General features: G+C 41.7%; 2 protein-coding genes across 13 annotated transcripts in view; one reads left to right on the forward strand and one right to left on the reverse strand.

Annotated features, from left to right (window-relative positions):
* LOC134213490 (signal-induced proliferation-associated 1-like protein 1) overlaps positions 1–19618 on the reverse strand; it is a 230459-nt gene that overhangs the window by 99463 nt on the left and 111378 nt on the right. The window lies entirely within an intron of this gene.
* Positions 4811–10642, forward strand: LOC134213489 (ATP synthase subunit a-like). The gene is made up of 2 exons (XM_062692583.1): positions 4811–7571; positions 7691–10642. Exon 2 carries the CDS (start codon positions 7891–7893, stop codon positions 8866–8868), a length of 978 nt encoding a protein of 325 aa, XP_062548567.1. The 5' UTR covers positions 4811–7571; positions 7691–7890; the 3' UTR covers positions 8869–10642.

Raw genomic sequence — 19618 nt, forward strand, 5'->3', positions numbered from 1 at the left:
CTATTTCCAACATAAACTACGCACACTATTACTCATGTGTATACGTAACGATATGATTGCAGTGATGCCGAATTCTTCAATGTTTTGTATTTATGTAGGAACAACTGAAATATTATTAGAAATATAATTACAAAATTACAGTTTTTTGTTGCAGTTTTCCATCCTATCAGTTAAATTTTATGTTTGTCATAATTTATCATTTCGATATACCTTATCTTACAAACAAAACAGTTGAATTTCACAATAAAAGTTCATTCAAGCATTTTTGAATTAAAAATCTAAGTCAGCAACCCTTGAGGATACAGCAAGCCATGTAAACAGTTTGGAATATGGACAAGGATAATTGAGACAGAGATCGAAATAAACCTAAACCAAACTATAGAAAATCGCGTTCGTTTTTCAAGTAGGGGAAATGACGGCTTTGGCAGATTTTGTTCTATTATTGTCAGAGGGGTTTTTGTTGACCAAATTTTATGAAATTCGGCCACAATATTCTTTGATATGCAAAGAATGCTTAGGCCAAATTTGAGCATAGTTGGTTATAGAAAAACCCCCTGACAATAATAGTACAAAACCTGCCAAAGCCATCATTCCCCCTATAACTATATTTATAGTGGGAATGTGGTGTGCTTCATGTGTTGTGAAGTGAATTTGATAAGTAAACATTTGTTTTAGTGATTAATTATTTTAGAGCGTCTTAGGGGAAATGCTACAAGGTTAAAAGGCTATTATTCTTCCATTTACTTCCACTATTCACTTTTTATGTATCAACAAACAGATACGTATTTCGTTTCCTACGTGGAAACTTCTTCAGTGTTTTGTTATCGATAACAAAACACTGAAGAAGTTTCCAAGTAGGAATATTTCGTATCTGTTTGTTGATACATAAAAAGTGAATAGTGGAAGTAAATGGAAGAATAATAGCCTTTTAACCTTAACCTCATTTGTTTTAGCTTTAAATTGAGTGGAAAACAACGTCGTGCAAAAAGATAAATCTGCTAGTAACAATCGAGCAGTGCATCAAACAAACAGGTAGGAAAATAAAAATAAATGTGTTCTATAATTTTGTTTTTAATAATTTGAGTCTTGTGAATTAAAATATTACTTAAACGGAATTTTAAATAATATTCCAAACATTGAAGAATGTGGTCCATTCATTATGGTGTACGTTCGATGTGAGAAATTGTAATTAAATCGATTTTCAATTTGGTTTATTGACGATTGTGATTAATATACGGGCTGTTATCAATATGGGAGCATTTACCCTACAATGTATAAAAACGCGTGACTTAAACAAAAAAAGTCATTAGCGCATTCCGCTTTTTCCTTATACCGACCTTATTCCGATATTTTTTTTGTTTCTAAGGATACCAGCTAAATCAACTAAAATGGCAGTTGTGTGCCGTCTCTGTATCGAGTGGTGTGCCTCCGAAAACGTGAGCACTTTGAAACTTGGATTCCGTGAGGAGTGTCCTTAACCTTCTTCGGATATTAGAAAAAACTTACGAATAAGATGTTAGGGTCATATTGACCCAGAAATGTAAATGCTTATAAAACAGTCAGATTATAACCGAATTACAAAGTTTATATACCGTTCGAAAGATAAACTCATCAATTTTGTGGCTATGTGGTGATATGCTGGTTCTGGAGACAACGGCCACCGGGAAACGACTTCCACGGGGACCTTGTCGGTCATATAAGGGGAGCATAAAAATCGCTCCATGTATGCCTTTCGATCGCAAATTTTTCATAGATTCTCTTAAAACGGTAATGTATGGTCCATGAGAGGGCTTCCGTCGAAAGTGGCCACTCCTGGTACATGCAAGGTGCCCCCGGGGAACCCGCAGGAGGGGACATTTCCGTTTTAGCACCAAAATATGCCGTGCGGCGGCTCTGTCGTCATGATTTTCCACAAAATAGATGATTATGCGCTTGAAATCGATAATTAACCACATTGGCCACTCTTGGAGTCTATTAGGTGCCCTCGGGGAACCCGTAAAAGAGGACATTTCCGTTTTAGCACCAAAATATGCCGTGCGGCGGCTCTTTCGTCATGATTTTTCACCAAACAGATGGCTATGCGCTTGAAATCGATAAGTGACCACATTGGCCACTCCTGGTACAAGCAAGGTGCCCCCGGGGAACCCGCTGGAGGGGACATTTCCGTTTTAGCACCACAATATGCCGTGCGGCGGCTCTTTCGTCATGATTTTCCACATAATAAATGATTATGCGCTTGAAATCGATAATTGACCCAATTGGCCACTCTTGGAGCCTATGAGGTGCCCTCGGGCAACCCGTAAAAGAGGACATTTCTGTTTTAACACCAAAATATGCCGTGCGGCGGTTCTTTCGTCATGATTTTCCACCAAACAGATGGTTATGCGCTTGAAATCGATAAGTGACCACATTGGCCACTCATGGTACATGCAAGGTGCCTCTGGGGAACCCGCAGGAGGGGACATTTCCGTTTTAGCACCAAAATATACCGTGCGGCGGCTCATTCGTAATGATTTTCCACAAAATAGATGATTATGAGCTCGAAATCGATAATTGACCACATTGGCCACTCTTGGAGCCTATGAGGTGCCCTCGGGAAACTCGTAAGAGGGGACATTTTCGTTTTAACACCAAAATATGTCGTGCGACAGCTCTTTCGTCATGATTTTCCACAAAATAGATGATTATGCGCTCGAAATCAATAATTGACCACATTGGCCGCTCTTGGAGCCTATCATGGGCACCCAGGGAACCCGCAGGAGGGGACATTTCCGTTTCAGCACCAAAATATGCCGTGCGGCGGCTCTTTCGTCGTGTTTTCCCATCAAAGAGATGGTTATTCAGCTCGAAATCGATAATTGACCACATTGGCCACTCTTGGAACCTATGAGGTGCCCCCGGGAACCCGTAGAAAGGGACATTTTTGTATTAGCAACAAAATATGCCGTGCAGCGGCTCTTTCGCCATGATTTTTCACATAATAGATGGTGATGGTGATGGTGACATTTCCGTTTTTATACCGAAATTAATAAGTGATCACATTTTCTATTTTGGAACCTATGAAGTACCGCCGTGGAGCTCATAGGAGAGGACATTTCCGTGCTTACTCTCACTCACTTAAAATTGATTAGCGACCACATTGGCCACTTTAGAAACCTATGAGGTGCTTCCGGGGAACCTGTACAAGGAGATATTTTCATTTTTATTCCAAGACATGCCGTGTAGCGGCTCTTTCACTATAATTTTCCATCAAATAGTTGGTTATGCTCTTGATATCTAATATCAACCCGGGGGAACCCCAGGCCGAGTTTCGGTAATTGTGGAGTGCCGCGAAGAATCCATTGAAAGTGTCTGTGCACACAAAATCTCACTCACTTTTTAGGAACTTTTCCTCAACCGATTTGCCCTTTTGTTTCCTATTGAAAATTGGCCAGATCGGGCTATGGGCTCCGAAGTTATGGCCAAAATACTAATTTCAGCACCTGCATGGGAAAATCACTTTTCTGGCACTTATGCTCATCTGATTGGCTTGCAATAAGTTGCGTTCAGCAGGAAATTTTGGAATGCAAATAAAAAAATATGAAAAATAAGAGCTATCTACCTATTAGTGTTATATTAAACTTTTCTTATATATTTCTCAACCCTTTTGAACGAACGATAAAGGCACCATCACCACTAGGTAGATTAATCTTGTTTTCTTTCTAGCAAATAGGTCATTCATTCTAAACTTAATATCTACAACCTATAAGGTACCCGCAGGAGTCTCACAGAAGGAGAGATTTTCTTTTTTATATCAAAATGTTGCATTTTCATATCATTGTCCACGGCGATCGGTGAAAACCTCAAACTTCTATGAGTTGTTGAAGAAGTTGAAGGGAACCATCAACTAATGGTAATATCGAGATGTGGAATAGAAAATCCTTGGAGAGCTGTTCGAAGGAACCATCACAATAGCCCAGAAACTTTTTTTTATTTGACTCAGTACTCAATTTCAAATAAAGAACAATTTTAAGCGCATAACCAACTTTTTGAAGACTTGTGGCCAGGGTAGACAATATGATCTAAATCGATTTCAAACGCATAACCATCTATATGTTGGAAAACATGGAGATAAAGCTGCCGCAAGCGGCACAGTACATTTCATATAACCATGAAAATGTCCTCTCCTACGGGTTCACAGGGTATCTCAAAGGTTCCAAAAGTAGACAATATCACTAATCAACTCCAAGCACTTGACCATCTGTTTGGTAGAAAATAACAAAGAACGCGCCACCGCACGGCATATGTAATGTAAATGTACTCCTCTACGGGCTCCCGGAAGCACCTCATAGGTTCTAAGGGTGGACCATATGTCAATAATCGATTTCTAGGGCAACTATTTTGAGGAAAATCACGACGAAAGAGCCGCCGCATGACATATGTTGGTGTAAAAATGGAAATGTCATCTTCCACATAATAGCAGTGGAAGCCGTTTTTCATACAAAATGGTCAACTTTGACAAGCTGTAACTTTGCACCCCGATGACCGACTGAGCTAAATTTTTTCCAGTGAACTATAAATATGATTTATTTTACACATAATAAGTATCTTTTTTTTCGAATGATGCGTTCAAAAATTACGCACTAGGTCAAATTGTTCAAAAAAATAGCAGTTTTTATTTTTGATATAGTTGCCAATTCAAATGTCAAATTCAACAATTTATATTTTTTAAATTATAAACTTAGTGTCTCACAGCACCTGAATTCAAATTGATAACATTTCAATTAATTGTTTTCCTGATATTTCCAAAACAAAAACTGCTATTATTTTAAACAATTTGACCTAGTGCGTAATTTTTGTACGCGTCATTCGAAAAAAATGATACTTCGTATGTGTAAAATAATTCATATTTGTAGTTCACTGGAAAAATTTAAGCTCAATCGGTCATCGGGGTGCAAAGTTACAGCTTGTCAAAGTTGACCATTTTGTATGAAAAACGGCTTCCACTGCTATTATTCTGAACACAGGTGTACGTGTTCTCCGAGGGAACCTCATAGGTTCCAAATGTAGCCAATGTGGTCACTTATCGATTTCGAGCGCACGACCATCTGTTTGGTGGGTGCACCTCATAGGCTGCAAGAGTGGCCAATGTGGTCACTTATCGATTTCGAGCGCATAATCATCTATTTTGTGAAAAATCATGACGAAATAGCCGCCGCACCGCATATTTTCGTGCTAAAACGGAAATGTCCTTTCCTACGGGTTCCCCGGGGGCAGCTTGAATGCACCAGGAGTGGCCAATGTGGTCATATATCGATTTCAAGCGTATAACCAACTGTTTGGTGGAAAATCATGACGAAAGAACCGACGCACGGCATATTTTGGCATTAAAATGGAAATGTACTCCTCTAGGGGATCCCGGGGGGCACCTCATAGGTTCTAAAGGTGAAAAATATGTCAATAATCAATTTCGAGGGCACCTATTTGGAGGAAAACCACGACGAAAGAGCCGCCGCATAACATATGTTGGTGTAAAAATGGAAATGTCATCTTCTACGTGTTCTCCGAGGGAACCTCATAGGTTCCAAATGTAACCAATGTGGTCACTTATCGATTTCGAGCGCACAACAATCTGTTTGGTGGGAAAACACACCGAAAGAGCCACTTACGGCTTATATTGGTGTAAAAATGGAAATGTCCCCTTCTACGGGTTCCCCGAGGGCTCCTGATAGGCTCCAAAAGCGGCCAATGTGGTCACTTATCGATTTCGAGCAGATTATCATCTATTTTGTGGAAAATCATGACGAAAGAACCGCCGCACGGCATGTTTTGGTGCTAAAACGAAAATGTCCTCCTTTACGGGTTCTTCGAGGGTACCTCATAGGCTCCAAGAGTGGCCAATGTGGTCAATTATCGATTTGTGGAAAATTATGACGAATGAGCCGCCGCATGGCATATTTTGGAGTTAAAACGGAAATGTCCCTTTTCACGGGTTCCCCGGGGGAACCTCATAGGCTCCAAGAGTGGCCAATTTGGTCAATTATCGATTTCAAGCGCATAATCCTTGCTTGTACCAGGATTGGCCAATTTGATCACTTATCGATTTCAAGCGCATAACCATCTGTTTGGTGGAAAATCATGACGAAAGAACCGCCGCACGGCATATTTTGGTGTTAAAACGGAAATGTCCTTTTTTGCGGGTTCCCCGAGGGCACCTCATAGGCTCCAAGAGTGGCCAATGTGGTTAATTATCGATTTCTAGCGCATAATCATCTATTTTGTGGAAAATCATGACGAAAGAGCCGCCGCACGGCATATTTTGGTGCTAGAACGAAAATGTCCTCTTGCACGGGTTCCCCAGGGGCACCTCATTGGCTCCAAGAGTGACCAATGTGGTTAATTATCGATTTCAAGCGTATAATCATTTATTATGTGGAAAATCATGACGAACGAGCCGCCGCACGGCATACTTTGGTGCTAAAACGGAAATGTCCCCTCCTACGGGTTCCCCGGGGGCACCTTGCATGTTCCAGGAGTGGCCACTTTCGTCGGAAGCCCTTTCATGGACCATACATTACCGTTTTAAGAGAATCTATGAACAATTGGCGATCGAATGGCATATATGGAGCGGTTTGTATGCTCCCCTTATATGACCGACAAGGTCCCCGTGGAGGTCGTTTCCCGGTGGCCATTGTCTCCAGAACCAGCATATCACCACATAGCCATAAAACTGATGAATTTTTCTTTCGAACGGTATATAAACTTTGTAATTCGGTTATAATTTGACTGTTTTATAAGCATTTACATTTCTGGGTCAATATGACCCCAATATCTTATTCGTAACTTTTTTTGTGGGATCGTTCCTGTTGCACCTTAAAATACTTTTTTCATGTCAGATGCTTCATTTCCACAAAATATTAAAAGTCAAGAAATTTCAGAACGATCGGATTATCAGGTAAAAAGTTATTCTACTTTGAAGTTTCGTTTTGGGTCATATTGACCCCAACATCTTACTAAGGTTAAAGAAGTAATCTTTTACTCATTCTCCTTACTCCGAAAAAATGTGAGCTTTCAAAAATAAAATTATCTTCTCTCTTGCCCAAATCCGGGGAAATGCGTGCTTATATGTTTAAAAAAGGCAGCATTTACTTTTCGCCTTAATCCGGGAAAATGCATGCTTGGAAATATGGCATCACCTGCTCTTTCGTTTAACTTCGAGAAAATATTCGTGCTTTAAAAGAATGAACCACCTGCTTATTTGCCTTTTTCCGAGTAAATGCGTATTTAAAAAAGAAGGAATCATCTATTCGATTACCTTTTTTCGGGGAAATAAGTAAAATGAAGAAGTAATCTATTTCTGAAAAATGCTCGTGTGACAAGAAATAATTTTATCATTTGCTTGAGCAACTGCATATGTATATTCATTTTACTCTAATCTGAGAAAACAACAAAATACTGTTTTTAAACAGAAAATGGCATAAAATCTTTTGATTTCTTCTATGCCGATCAAAAGTTTTCAGAAAATCTCGCTCCATGGGGAGCTTCCAGTCCAGAAACAGTAAGCAGTACTCCAGAATTGCTCTTCAAAGCGCGTCTCAGGTAGCACAGCTCCGATCGATTTGGTTATAGCAACACCAATGTGACTGAAATTTCTCGCATGTGAGTCACAGTGACTGATATGTGATAAATATGCTACTCGGTGTGCTTTCAGGGGCACATAACTCCAAAAGCAAACGACAGTCAGAGGCGAAAAGCAGTTTTTCACCATTGCTCACTAGCAGCATACACGAAAAAATGGTTTCCAGATATTCTAATCGTCCATAAACTTACATTTAGCGAGCAAAAACGCGAGATGAGGACTAGACCAGCCATTTGAGGCAGCCATTTTTGGACTCTTGTCTGATTGAGGTGATGTCTGTATGTGCGTGTGCGTATGTCTATTCTTGTGTCAGGCCATTAGGCCGAATCAGAAATGAGGTGAGTTCATCCTTTTTCCTCTTCATTCTTCATTTTTTCGTTCTTCTTTTTTCCTTCGATTTTCTTCCTTCTCCCTTTTTTCTTCCTACTTCTTCCCTCATCCTTCTTTCTTTTTCCTTTTTCCATCTTGCTTCTTTCTTTTTTTCTTCTTCTTCTTTTTGTTTCTTCCTTCCTTTCTTCTTCCCATCTTCCAAATTCCTTATTTCTACCTTATTTTTTATTTTATTTTTCTTCCTTCTGTCTTCTCTTTTCTTTCGTTCTTTCTTTCTCCTTTCTTTTTTTTCCTTCCTTTTTCCTTCTTCCTTTTTTTCTACTCTTTCTTTTTTCATACTTCTTTTTACCTTTTTACTTCCTTTTTCCTTCCATTTTCCATTTCCTTTCTTTATTCTTTCTTCCTTCTTTCCTCCTCCTTCCTTTTTTCTTCCTTCTTGCTACCTTCTTTCTTCCCTATTTCTTCTTTCGTTATTCCTCTTCTATTATTCAGCTTCCTTCTTCCTTCTTTTTATCTTCCATCTTTTTCTTTCTTCCTTTTTTCGTTATTTTGTCCTTCTTTTTTGTTCTTTCTTCTTTTTTTGTTTTTTCTTCTTTTTTGTTCTTTCTTCTTTTCTCTTTTTTCTCTTATTTATCTACTTCTTTTTCCTCTTTTTTCTTCTTTTTTTCTTTTTATCTTCTCCTTTCTTTCCTTCTTTTTCCTCTACTTTTTTGGATCTTTTTTATGTTTCATTCTTCCTTCTTTCTTCCTTCTCAGTTTTCACTTCCCCTACCCAGTTTCTCAGTTATCATATCATCCTTCTCACTTCTTACTCTGCACTTCTCATTTCTTACTTCTCACTACTTATTTCGCATTTCTCACTCATCCTTTCTTATCTCACACTTCTCACTACTCTACTCTACTCTACTACGCATTCCTAATTTCTCATTTCTCGCTTCTCAGTTGTCACTTCGCACTTCTTATTTCTCACTTCTAAGTTTTCTTATACCACTACTCCCTTCTCACTTTCCACGTCTCACACTTCTTACTTCTCATTCGGTTTGATGGCCGTTCGGCCTAATGACCATTCAGCCTATAGGATCCTTAGCATCGTCTATTCTAAAGTCTTGCTCACTTTTTTGATACTTATTCTCAACAGATTGGCTTGGAACAGATTGTGCTCTACGGCGAAACCTGTCCCATTGTTTCTTATATATTGAAAATTGGCCAGATCAGACTATTAGATAAAAATATATGGCAAAAATATTATATAAAAAAAACGGGAAAAAATTAGCGCATTTTATTGGTACTTTATCCTTAAGCATTTTTTTCGTAACAGGTTGCCTTTGAGGGGGAATCTTGCTCCATTACTATTGAAAATTGGTTAGATCGGATCAAAAGTTATGGTCAAAATAGAATTTTTAAAACTCACGAGAAAGGCACCATTGCCGATATATGGATTTTCTGGGTTTTTTATTATGTCACGGATTTTTTATTATCTCACGAGAGACTTTTTCCCGAAACAGTGTTCATGGATATATGAAAAAAGTGTTTTGGTGAATATATTTGCTTTTTCCCCGACACCACCAACTTATAAAAATTCATAACTCAAGAACGAAGAAAAATCTTAGAAACAAAGTTTCCTAATAAAAACGCAAGCAAATTTTCTCTGCTATCTTAAAAATATAAACTTTTAAAGGGAGCAGAAAAGATAAATGAAAATATGATAGACTTTTTTAATACTTTCCCCCTTTGAAGTCTAATTAAGTTTCCAGTTTGAAATATTAATTACCTTTTATCAGCTATAGATTAAACTCAAAGCAACTGAAATTAATAAACAGCGAATATGAAATGTGTTGCACAAATAATTTCTCGTTAAAAAAACGCATTCTGACTAAAAATTTGCCTTATCGAGTATCCTTGGTTCTTGATATTAGGCAAGGAGGAGGAACCCAATCCAAGATACAGAATTTACGGTTCAGTTCAATTGATATTTTTCGGAAAAATATATTAAGCTCTTTTATTGATATTTTTCCTTATTTAAAATATTTATTTACAAATTAGAATTCAGAGAGGGGAAAATAACAAAGTGTTATCAACAATATTTCCAAGCGAATATGGATCAGTCTATTGTTCAGTCAGGAAGTAACAAATAGAAACATCAAGGATGGATAACTCCATTAATCGTTCCTCTTTCTAGACTTGGTATAAGTCGGATGGGTTGTCTTGATCATTTCACACGAACGTTCAAAAGAATGTGCTCCTGGACGGTACGAACAGCTATTCCTCGTACAACAGCTGATAAATATAGAAAGCTCATTCGAGCGTAAAAATTAGGTTACTTGCTGTGTTACTGAAGGAAAGGATAGGTCATTAACAACCGGTGTGTTGTCCAATCCATGGCTGACTGAACGGTTCTTAGCTGCTCGACTATAAACAGCAGGTATTCGATGTACTCATCATGTTGTTAAGAATTTAAATGTAATGAATAAAAAAATGATATCCGAGTTTCTCAGATCGATTATTTTTTTAGTTTATCAGCCTCAAATAAGGTCAATTAGAGGCACTTCCGTAAATCATGTGAATATTATTGAAACTTTCTATTTTACCATCTAGATGAAACAGAAACAAAAATGTACCATCCCACACCCAACCAGCGGATGGCAGATTTTAATACAGTTCTGCGTAAGAACCTTACAGAAACTGTATAATAATTGAGCATATACAATTTCGGAAGATTTTAATACAATTGTTGTATTGAAATAATACAAATTTGTATTATTTTAATACAATATTTGTATAAAAAGCTTACATAATTGTATATGCCCAGATTTTATACAATAATTGTCAGATTTGTTTTTTGGGTGCCCACAAAAGTCTATAGCAAATCAATAGAAAAATTACATATTACAATGTAGAAATAAAATACGTATTGTATACAAAGCTGCTGCTTTAGGTACTGTGTTCGATCTGCTCTATGTTTGTCTTACGATTCTATGTTCTTCTTATCCTGAAACAAAATAGCACCTTTTTCATGAGAACGATGAGTTGAAGAACCAGTTCAAATTAGTATCTTTATTTTTACTTTTACTTACGTTATCGCCAATGTTATACCCGCTTGTGCGAAAATCTTCTGTGTTGACCAGAACGGTGCGTCGCACAGTCAATTTGTGCTAAGCGCGTGATCAAGGAATAACCAGAGGAATGTTCGGAAGAATTTCCGTATGAATCCTCCGGAATTATTACCAAACGAATATAGTGAATATACTTCCACAGCGGGATTCTAAAATTAATTCTGAAGGAGGAGTTATTGACGCAGGATGACAGAAGACGATGAAATATCTTTAAAAAATCTTGGAGTAGTTCCTACAGATTTTGTTGAATGAATTCTGGAAGGAAATCCAGGATGAAAACGCAGAATAATTTCCTAAAACACCAGCGAGCCTGTAAGGCCCAAAAGCCATGCGCTAGTAACGCTAATCATTGTGAATGATCACTTATTAATTGTTACTAGCTCTCTTACGCTGTAGCTACTGAACGTCGATTAATGTACTGTTAGAAAAAAAAATCCAATCAATGGACCCTTTAAAAATGCGAACTATACAAGCAAATAGCAAGTTTAAAAAAACATGAGTTGCGCGAAGGCATAATTAAAATGTAGAGCACCCCCAGGTTGATTAAATTTGCATCCATAGAATCTGTGGGCCGCAAGCTCAAATTTCAAACGCATTCAAGACGTTCCAAAAGTACCATACATCTGCCAAAAACATCAGTCACGTGCGTCATTGAACTTGATTTTGCAACAATATCAACCGCAACTCGCTACCGACCGGACCGTCATCGTCAAAACAAATCGGCTAGCGAGCAGCTCGCAAAAATAAGTGCCCGTTAAAATCCAATTCACCAGCAGCGCCGCTGGCGCACACACTGCCATTGACCGTGGCGCGAAGAGGCGCGCCCCTATTCGTGCTCCGTTCAAAACGTTCCACCATAAACAGCCAGCCCCCTCGGCGAACAAGACAATATTTGCGCGCGACGCGATTGTGTATGGAAAGTAGCGAGATCCAATCATAAAAATCGCCAAAAAAAAACCTGTCCCGGTTTACGCTGAGCGCCTTTCTTTCCATCTACCGCGGCGTCGTCACAGGCAGTTAAATGACGTTTTCCAATTTAGAAAGTGGTCCCTCTCGAGAGCGTGATGTTTGACGGGCAACAGGTTCCAGCGTTCAGGTTCAGGTTCGTCGACCAAGCAAAAAGTACAGTCCCAATCCTTTCAGGTTGTTTTCTTGGAAACTTGCTCTGTTGTTGTTTGTTTGTTGTCGATTAAACAGGAGTATGATGGTGTCCCTTTAAAGATCTTGTTCTTTGTGGGGGAAAATTACGACCACGACAACCGCCGTTTCCTTGTTCTGCACTGCACGGTCGGTGTGGAATTATGTCCATATAGTTTTGCCATTTGCGGTTAATGTGCGGTCCACAAGACGACGCGAAAGCATGAAACCACATTTCCTGAAGTTGTGATCCAAGCCGGAAAGTACCGCTACTCGATTCTCGATGGCTTCTTTCTACATCACACAGTGATTCTGTTCATACAAAAGGTAAAAAAAGGACAAAGGTCTTAAAGTGAATTCGCTTTCCCCGATCCTTATTTCTTGACGCTCAACTTGGGCGTCGCCCTCATATCTAAAGACCAATCATTCTAATATAGCCTCACTTTGAAGCCTTGTAGCTAAGGAAAAAGGGCTTCAACTTAGTTTGACCAGCACAATTGAAGGAACGCCCAACCGTGCGTCGTAATGTCAGAGGTAGTGCGGAAAAGATATCAAAACTTCGATTGTAGGTGCAGCTGCCCGTTTCTCGGACAGGTTCTGACGAGTGATTCCTTTTGTGCCAATCGAGGCTCCAGCGAAGAATATCGAACAACAAACCAGACCGCAAAAACAAAGACCATTACTTGGTGCGGCTTCCGTGGCGTCGGTGAAGCTTTGCTCAACTTCAGTACCTATGTTGGTGAAACTTGCTAAATGTCGTGATATTTACAGCACTACGTTGTAAGCCATCGGATGAAGATTAGTCAGCCCTGATCCGGACCGACGCGGCGCAATGACGAGAGGTTTCGACGAGTGCTCAGCACTCGTTAACCTATTTATCGAATTGTGTTTGGGCTTCTCATATCTGCTGCCGCCGCGCCGACCAAGCACCAAGAGGGCCTTTCAAAGTGTTTACTCATGCTCGCACGCTGTTTTTCCATACTAATGCAAACGTAAGGAGAGTTTCATTTTGCACAACTTTAAATTCACGATCACGACTTGGCGATCTGGCGGTATGACTAATAGCATTAACGGCCATTGGTAGTAGTAGCATTTGTGCAACCGGATTCGTTTCACTTCATTCACTGTACGCGAGCGATTCAGTAGTTCCTGATGGGACATCTTATTTGAACTCGATTCTACGCTAGGTGGTGCTGTTTCTGCGTATGTAAATTGAAAACTGTGTGTCACCGTCACTCTTACAATACTTCGTAGATCCAAAGTGATAACTCTGTGCCTCCAATGCCATAGTTATGACACACTATAATCACGCACCCAAGATCACGTCGTTGGATGAATCATCATCGGTTGGTAACGTACTTGGCAGCCAGTTAACATTCATCGACTTTGAGTCTTTTGTTGGGTGATGCTTACGGAGCTTGATTTAGAGGTTAATACTAAGGTGCGTTTTGTATTACGAAGGCTAACTCATGTACCCACTGAATTCTGCTGTTATACACTTTTTTGCTTATGGCAGAGTTTTAGACTTTCTTCGAATAATGCTAGGTGTTGAGTGTTCAATTTGGGAGATCTCGGATCCATGAAAAATTAACGCCTCTAAAGCAATTCAAAATATTTCAAAATTATGCTGCTCAGCTGTTTTGATCTTTTATAATAAATCAAAAATTTCCTCTAGTTTTAGGAAGGGAATGGGAATGGGAATAGGGAATGATGGTGGTTCCAAATATTTTTGGGGAGAGCTGAGGTTACCTCTCATCCTGAAGAAGTGGCCACTTAATGACCGACTTCATGATTTTGCAAAACAAGTCCACTGATGATCATTTCGGGTTTTTCTTATCAGATTCGCCATCCTGCCGTACCACTTGAAACGCTTCTTGCGACATGCCAAACTGCATGATTTTGCAAAACAAGTACACTGTTAGACATTTGACTATTAATGATTTTGTAAAACAAGTACGTTGTTGGACATTTGACTATCTCTTGATCGAATTGGCCACCTTTTTTTTGGGAGACCCATCGTTCGACAAATCAAAGTTCATGATTTTACAAAACAAGTACGCTGATGAACATTCGACGGTTTTTTTTCTTCAAATTGGCAACTCTTCAGGTAATCTCGGAACCTAACTTCCTCCGGAGACAATGGCCACTCTTCGATTGGTCTTGAAACCCAGTTGCGACGTATCGATCTTCATAATTTTGTAATTCAAATACATTGATGGACATTTGAACGTTGAAAGCGGACACTTTCCCAGGTTCCAGGGATACCTGGAGAGTGGCCAACTTGAACAACCCAACCATCATCAGTGTACTTGTTTTAAAAAATCATGAAGTATAATACATCGCAGGATGAATTTCAAGACCGAATGAAAAGTGACCACTTTCCCATAGGAAGCAGGTTCCGGGCACCCCGGAGAATGACCGAGTTGAAAAAAAAAACCGTGCAAATGACAATCCGTGAATTGGCCACTTCGATCGAATAACGTTCATGTAGTTCAACATGATGCAAGATGGACTTCAAGACCGATCCTAACGTGATCACTTCCCTAGGGAAACCAGATTCCGGGAATGTCCGGAGGGTGGCAAATCAAAGATCGTCCAAATGTACATCAGTGTATTCGTTTTGTGAAATCATGAAGTTTGACACGTCGCAAGATGATTTCCGAGACCGAACAAAAAGTGGCCACTTCCCCATGGGTTCTGGGAATACCCGAGAAATGTCCAATTTCCTTCCAGAATTTCTAACGGAAATACATTAGAATTTTCAAAAAAAAACCTTTCGGAATTGCCGAAAGAAACCTTTCGAAAATGCCAAAGGAAATCCATCTGAAACACAAATCAAAATTGTTCTAAATTTTCTAAATAAATCCTTCCAAGAAAAACTACGGGATTTCTGAAAGAAATTATTAAAAGGAAATCCTTCGAATTTATATTATTCAAAGCATTTTGATAATATTATTCAAAGCATTTTGAAATTTCTGACGGAAATCCATCGAAAATGTCTACGGAAATCCAATGGAAATTCTTTTATGAAATTTCAACACAAAACACCCAGAATTTCTGTACGGAAATCCTTCGTAATTGCCGAAGGGAAAACCGAAAGTTACCGAGGAAAGCTCTTTGGAAGAAAACCTTTTGGAATAACCGAAGAAAATCTTTCGAAATTGAAAAAGGAAGTCCTTCTGAATCTCCAAAAGAGGTCCTTCGTAGTTCCGAAAAAAACTGACTTCACCATTTCCGAGAAAAATCCATCGGAATTTTCAACTTAAATTCTTCGGAATTTTTGACGGATATCCTTCATAAATTCTAACGTAAATGGAAAGAAAATTCTTCGGAATTGCCGAAGGAAATTCTTCTGAATCTACAAACGAAAATCTTCTGAATTTTCAAAGTAAATGCTGCGCGTTTTCCAAAAAAAAAACTTCGGAATTTATGCAAGAAATCTCCAAAGGAAATCCTTCGGAATTTCCAAAGCACATTCTACGGAATTTCCAAAGGACATCCTTCAGCATTTCCAGCATTAGACATCGTATTAGCCATCGCAGTATTAGGCGAGAATCCTTCGGAACTTCCAACGGAAATTATTCGGAATTGAAGAAGTAAATCCTTCGAAATTATTGAAGGACATCCTTCGGCATGTTACACGAAAAGTAGTCAAGAAGTATGAGCTAATAACTAAGTCATCTTTCAATCGTTGCACTATGGGAAAAAAATGTCCATAACGCGAATCAATTCAATATCTCGATACGGTACGGGCGAATTGCGCTGAAATTTTGACACAAATCGTAGAACTTTCTGGGGAATCGTGCAAAGATGGATAAGTTCACTGCACGAAGCTGCAAGAACTCGTTTTACCCCTGTGCTATCACAAGATTACGCCAGTAGCAGCAGTCTCAACGGCAAGAGAATCATCGATTGGTCATTGCCGACAGCAGTATTCAGCAGAAAGTACCCCAATCACTGACAGCAGCAGGACTGAAATGAAATTTCTACCCAATAACGTCCCGACCATCGGTTGGTTGCTGTTACTGATTGTTAATTGTTAATTGCATTGGTAAAGGAGAATCGGTTCTTTTCAGGACAAACTGAAGGAGAAGAATGGGTTGGTTGTGGTTCAGCGATATGCGATGCTGATTTTTTTTCTAAATGGGGGCGTTTTAGCGAACAATCATCGCGTGGCCGTCGGACAGCAGCAGCATCAGTCAAGTAAAATTTTTACGCAAGGTTCTTACTTACGTTTGATTGCTGTTGGTAAGTGAGAAAATGCAATGCAGAAAGAAAATCTGCCCTTGGAAGACAAGCATTTTATGAAAAGAAACGGTTGATAGTTTTATTTGAGATATTCCAACACGATTTCGATTTCTCTGGCTGCCAATGATTGGAAAGGCGCATTATTGAAAATAAATCGATTCTTTTCAGGACCACCATTTCATTCAATAGTAACAAGAAGAACTGTTCTTCAAAGTGGAGTTATCGACAAAGCATTATTGAAATTAAGGACCAGCTTCCGAGCCTCTTGAAAGGAGGCTTCCGGGCCTTTTGAAAGGAGGCTTCCGGGCCTTTTGAAAGGAGGCTTCCGGGCCTCTTGAAAGGAGGCTTCCGGGCCTTTTGAAAGGAGGCTTCCGGGCCTCTTGAAAGGAGGCTTTCGGGCCTCTTGAAAGAAGGCTTCCGGGCCTCTTGAAAGGAGGCTTCCGGGCCTCTTGAAAGGAGGCTTCCAGGCCTCTTGAAAGGAGGCTTCCAGGCCTCTTGAAAGGAGGCTTGAGGCCTCTTGAAGGAGGCTTCCAGGCCTCTTGAAAGGAGGCTTCCGAGCCTCTTGAAAGGAGGCTTCCAGGCCTCTTGAAAGGAGGCTTCCAGGCCTCTTGAAAGGAGGCTTCCGAGCCTCTTGAAAGGGCTTCCAGGCCTCTTGAAAGGAGGCTTGAGCCTCTTGAAAGGAGGCTTCCGAGGCCTCTTGAAGGAGGCTTCCAGGCCTCTTGAAGGAGGCTTCCGAGGCCTCTTGAAAGGAGGCTTGAGGCCTCTTGAAAGGAGGCTTCCAGGCCTCTTGATGGGAGGCTTCCAGGCCTCTTGAAAGCAGGATTCTGGGATTCTTGAAAGAAGGCTTCCGGGCCTCTCAAAATGAGGTTTCCGGGCCTCTTGAAGGAGGCTTCCGGGCCTCTTGAAGGAGGCTTCCGGGCCTCTTGAAAGGAGGCTTCGGGCCTCTTGAAAGGAGGCTTCCGGGCCTCTTGAAAGGAGGCTTCAGGGCCTCTTGAAAGGAGGCTTCCGGGCCTCTTGAAAGGAGGCTTCCGGGCCTCTTGAAAGGAGGCTTCCGGGCCTCTTGAAGGAGGCTTCGAGCCTCTTGAAAGGAGGCTTCCGGGCCTCTTGAAAGGAGGCTTCCGGGCCTCTTGAAAGGAGGCTTCCGGGCCTCTTGAAAGGAGGCTTCCGGGCCTCTTGAAAGGAGGTTCTCGGGCCTCATGAAAGGAGGCTTCCGGGCCTCTTGAAATGAGGCTTCCGGGCCTCTGGAAGGGAGGCTTCGGGGGCCTCTTGAAGGGGGGCTTCGGGGCCTCTGGAAAGGGGGCTTCGGGGCCTCTTGAAAGGAGGCTTCCGGGCCTCTTGAAAGGAGGCTTCCGGGCCTCTTGAAAGGAGGCTTCCGGGCCTCTTGAAAGGAGGCTTCCGGGCCTCTTGAAAGGAGGCTTCCGGGCCTCTTGAAAGGAGGGCCTCTTGAAAGGCCGCCCCCGGGCCTCTTGAAAGGAGGGTCCCGGGCCTCTTGAAAGGAGGCTTCCGGGCCTCTTGAAAGGAGGCTTCCGGGCCTCTTGAAAGGAGGCTTCCGGGCCTCTTGAAAGGAGGCTGGGGCCTCTTGAAAGGAGGCTTCCGGGCCTCTTGAAAGGAGGCTTCCGGGCCTCTTGAAAGGAGGCTTCCGGGCCTCTTGAAAGGAGGCTTCCGGGCCTCTTGAAAGGAGGCTTCCGGGCCTCTTGAAAGGAGGCTTCCGGGCCTCTTGAAAGGAGGCTTCCGGGCCTCTTGAAAGGAGGCTTCCGGGCCTCTTGAAAGGAGCCTCTTGAAAGGAGGCTTCCGAGCCTCTTGAAAGGAGGCTTCCGAGCCTCTTGAAAGGAGGCTTCCGGGCCTCTTGAAAGGAGGCTTCCGAGCCTCTTAGAGGGGCTTCCGGGCCTCTTGAAAGGAGGCTTCCGGGCCTCTTGAAAGGAGGCTTCCGGGCCTCTTGAAAGGAGGCTTCCGGGCCTCTTGAAAGGAGGCTTCCGGGCCTCTTGAAAGGAGGCTTCCGGGCCTCTTGAAAGGAGGCTTCGGGCCTCTTGAAAGGAGGCTTCCGGGCCTCTTGAAAGGAGGCTTCCGGGCCTCTTGAAAGGAGGCTTCGGGCCTCTTGAAAGGAGGCTTGGGCCTCTTGAAAGGAGGCTTCCGGGCCTCTTGAAAGGAGGCTTCGGGCCTCTTGAAAGGAGGCTTCCGGGCCTCTTGAAAGGAGGCTTCCGGGCCTCTTGAAATGAGGCTTCCGGGCCTCTTGAAAGGAGGCTTCCGGGCCTCTTGAAAGGAGGCTTCCGGGCCTCTTGAAAGGAGGCTTCCGGGCCTCTTGAAAGGAGGCTTCCGGGCCTCTTGAAAGGAGGCTTCCGAGCCTCTTTAAAGGAGGCTTCCGAGCCTCTTTAAAGGAGGCTTCCGAGCCTCTTTAAAGGAGGCTTCCGAGCCTCTTGAAAGGAGGCTTCCGAGCCTCTTGAAAGGAGGTTTCCGGGCCTCTTAAAAAGAGGCTTCCTAGCCTCTTAAAAAGAGGCTTCCGAGCCTCTTGAAAGGAGGTTTCCGGGCCTCTTGAAAGGAGGCTTCCGGGCCTCTTGAAAGGAGGCTTCCGGGCCACTTGAAAGAAGGCTTCCAAACCTCTTTAAAGGAGGCTTCCTAGCCTGTTTAAAGTAGGTTTCCGAGCATTTTAAAAAGAGGCTTTCGAGATTGTTGATAGGAACTTTCTGAGCCTCTTGAAAAGACCCTTCCAAGGCTTTTAAAACTTACTTACTTATGGATCCTGTACACCTCCGGTGGTGCAAAGGGCCGACTTGAAAGATCTCCATCCTGAGCGATGCCCGGCTATCGCTTTAACCTGTTGCCAGGTTAGATTTCGGTCGACTTCTTTTATTTCTTTATTGAGGCTTCGCCGCCATGAGCCTCTGGGTCTGCCTCTGCTGCGATGTCCCGCTGGGTTCCAGTCTAATGCTTGCTTACAGATTTCGTTTCCGCTCCTACGTAGAGTGTGGCCGACCCAGCCCCACTTCCGATCCCGAATTTCTGTTGTCATCGGCCTCTGGTGACAACGACGATGGAACTCGTTGTTTGAGATCCAGTTGTGAGGCCACCAGGCCCGAATTATATACCGCAGGCATCTGTTAATGAACACCTGCAGCCGTTGAGTGTTCTCCACTGATACACACCATGTTTCGCTAGCGTATAACAGCACAGATTT

The sequence above is a fragment of the Armigeres subalbatus genome, chromosome 2 (genome assembly GCF_024139115.2).
Source record: "Armigeres subalbatus isolate Guangzhou_Male chromosome 2, GZ_Asu_2, whole genome shotgun sequence".
NCBI lineage: Eukaryota > Metazoa > Arthropoda > Insecta > Diptera > Culicidae > Armigeres > Armigeres subalbatus.